The 2,442-nt window shown below is 39.8% G+C and overlaps 1 protein-coding gene across 1 annotated transcript in view; it reads left to right on the forward strand.

Annotated features, from left to right (window-relative positions):
• Positions 1-1,810, forward strand: part of SNX31 (sorting nexin 31) — a 28,001-nt gene extending 26,191 nt beyond the window's left edge. The window contains exon 14 of the mRNA XM_009891913.1: positions 1,715-1,810. Within this exon, the coding sequence (XP_009890215.1) occupies positions 1,715-1,810 (96 nt within the window). The remainder of the gene's footprint in view (positions 1-1,714) is intronic.
• The last annotated feature ends 632 nt before the right edge of the window (positions 1,811-2,442 follow it).

Raw genomic sequence — 2,442 nt, forward strand, 5'->3', positions numbered from 1 at the left:
GGTTCAGCGGTTTCACTGTGGTACAACTTTAGCAAGGACTAAGTTGTGTGGTACTCTGGGCTTGAGGCAATTGTTCTGACTTGAACATATGTTAAAATACCTCTGTGATGGACTGTGAATGCTCCCTCTGAATTTTTGTGAGGAGAGCGGCCTTGGACAAGGCAACATAAAACCACTGAGCTCATCAGCTGTGTCTTGCTGGTGCAGTGTCTGGCTGCTACTATGAAACTCGGTGAACTAAGAAAATTACAACTTATAGTTAGAATGGACTTGTTTGTTAAAGCAAGTCAAGGTATGCTGTTGCGTTAAACAGTGATAGTATGGTATGCTATGCCTCATTTTATACAGCAAGTTTAAACTGATCTAGGTCTTCATGCGCCAAGCTGTCTTATTAGACAGGCAATGAATATACAGTCTCAAACCATGCTTAGCTAACTTCTAAATGCTGTGATTGCAATATTAAGGTTTTTAAGGCTTCCCTTTCCTGTTTCTCTATTTCTTTTTGCAAGACTCTTCAAAAATGTATTAAAAATGTGTCTTTGCACATTCTCATTTGAAGAAGTGTTGTTTGAGTTGGGTCTTTATAATTTTGCCATTAGTATCCCCAAGAGTCTTGCAAGTCTTTTGCTCCAAGTTGGCGGGAAGTTTAACTGACTGCTGTCCAAAGACTCTGAAAACTTACGCCAAACATTTTTTGCTGACTCATGAGAAGAAAAACTTAACTTTGGTTTTCTTTGTGATCCTGTAGCAGTATGCTGATACTGCTAGATCAGCATAACAGCCTGTAAATTCTTGTTTGAATAGATAATTTAGTGCAGCATTAAGGTTTAGTAGGAAAATCAAGAACAATCTTTTGAGTTGAGATAAAAATGATCCAGCTAGTACGCAATACGTGGACATTGCAGATAGTGAGGCTGTGCTGTAGAACATGCCTACATCTAGTTAATTTTGCTGTTATGTCTCTTAGAAATCTTGAAAAAAGAGGTATGAAGTAACTTCTACAGAGATTATAATCTATGCAAAATTTGGCTCCAGTTTCCTAATGCCTTAACATTAGTTATTACGGCATGGTTGCCATAGCTTTGTGATGGGCACTTCTAGTAAGGTTTTCAGGACATTTACTTTACATATATATCAAAAGTACCATATTGCAAGAGGCAGAAGAAAAATCTGTGCTATAAGTTTTCCTAGTACAACAGAAAAGTGTGCATATACATAAAATATAATGGTATCATTTGCCTGCATATACCTTGGGTGCTTATAGTTCGCCTGCTTATACCTGCTGGGTGATGGGGTGGTAGGAAGTTTCAGACAGTACATGGTACCATTTAGGAAAAGTAGAGTTGAAAGGTATGACTTATGCAGGTGTTATGGTTAAAGTTTAGAATGTGTGATTAACAGTAGTCAACCTAATTCAGAAGGCTTAGTAGGCAGTTAAAGTACCCGTACCTACGTTATTTGGCATTATGGTGGCCACAAGGACATCAGTGTTAGCACATTTGGAGCTGCCATTCCAGCTGCGCCACATCTAGTACACTGCAATAAACCTTAAGAGCGGAAATAACTGTTCTTGTGTCCTATTCCTGCAGGAAAAAAAAATCTGCTCTGAAATGCAGTATCGTGAAATGAACAGTATCGTGTCAGATTTCCTAGCTTATGTTTGTATCTATAATTATTGAAACGAGTATACTCTTCTGTTTTTGTTTCACTGCAGGTAGTTCATTCGAGTTTTATATCAAGGAAAAGATTTTGGGTTAGGCCAAATGAAGAGGACTGTGTATTTGAGAAAATAAGAGAAGAGGACCTGTGAGAATTTATTTGAGATTCTGTCTTTCAAAATGAATTGTCTAGCAATAATAAACCCATTGTTGAAACCTTGAATTATGAAGGAAAAAAAACAATCTTCAGTGTACTTCCTTGCCTTGGCATTGTTCTCTATAGCATTTACAACTATAGTGAACCAGTTTGAATGGGTGCTGAGAATCTGCAGGCATCTCACATGAATGCTTTTTCGGCTTTTTTTTCCCCCCAGACTGAAATTGTTGGGGCAGAAAGCACCTTTTCTAATTAACCCTCCCCTATGACATTAGAGGAGGAAAAAGTATTTACATATCAGTTTATGATGTTTCTGTGAGTACTGGTGTAATTAGTGTGGTGGCCAAGCAGGCCATCTGGAAAAGGCGCATACTCGGACCGGTCCTTCCTTCCACGCAGAACAGGGTGTTGTGGTGCCCTTATCGACCTCCTGCGATAGCCTCTGTGCCCCCTCAAAAGCTGCTGCGCTTTGGAGAACAATGGCATTAACGTGCTCCCTGGCCCAGCAGGGGCGAGGGCTGTCAGTTGAACCTGTGTGACTGTGCATCAGAAATGGAGCTGGTTTATACTGGTGTCAGGTACTGGTTTATACTGGTAAGCAGGTACCTGATGCAGTTGGATAAGGGC

This window comes from Charadrius vociferus, unplaced genomic scaffold (assembly GCF_000708025.1).
Source record: "Charadrius vociferus isolate BGI_N301 unplaced genomic scaffold, ASM70802v2 scaffold15, whole genome shotgun sequence".
NCBI classification, from domain to species: domain Eukaryota; kingdom Metazoa; phylum Chordata; class Aves; order Charadriiformes; family Charadriidae; genus Charadrius; species Charadrius vociferus.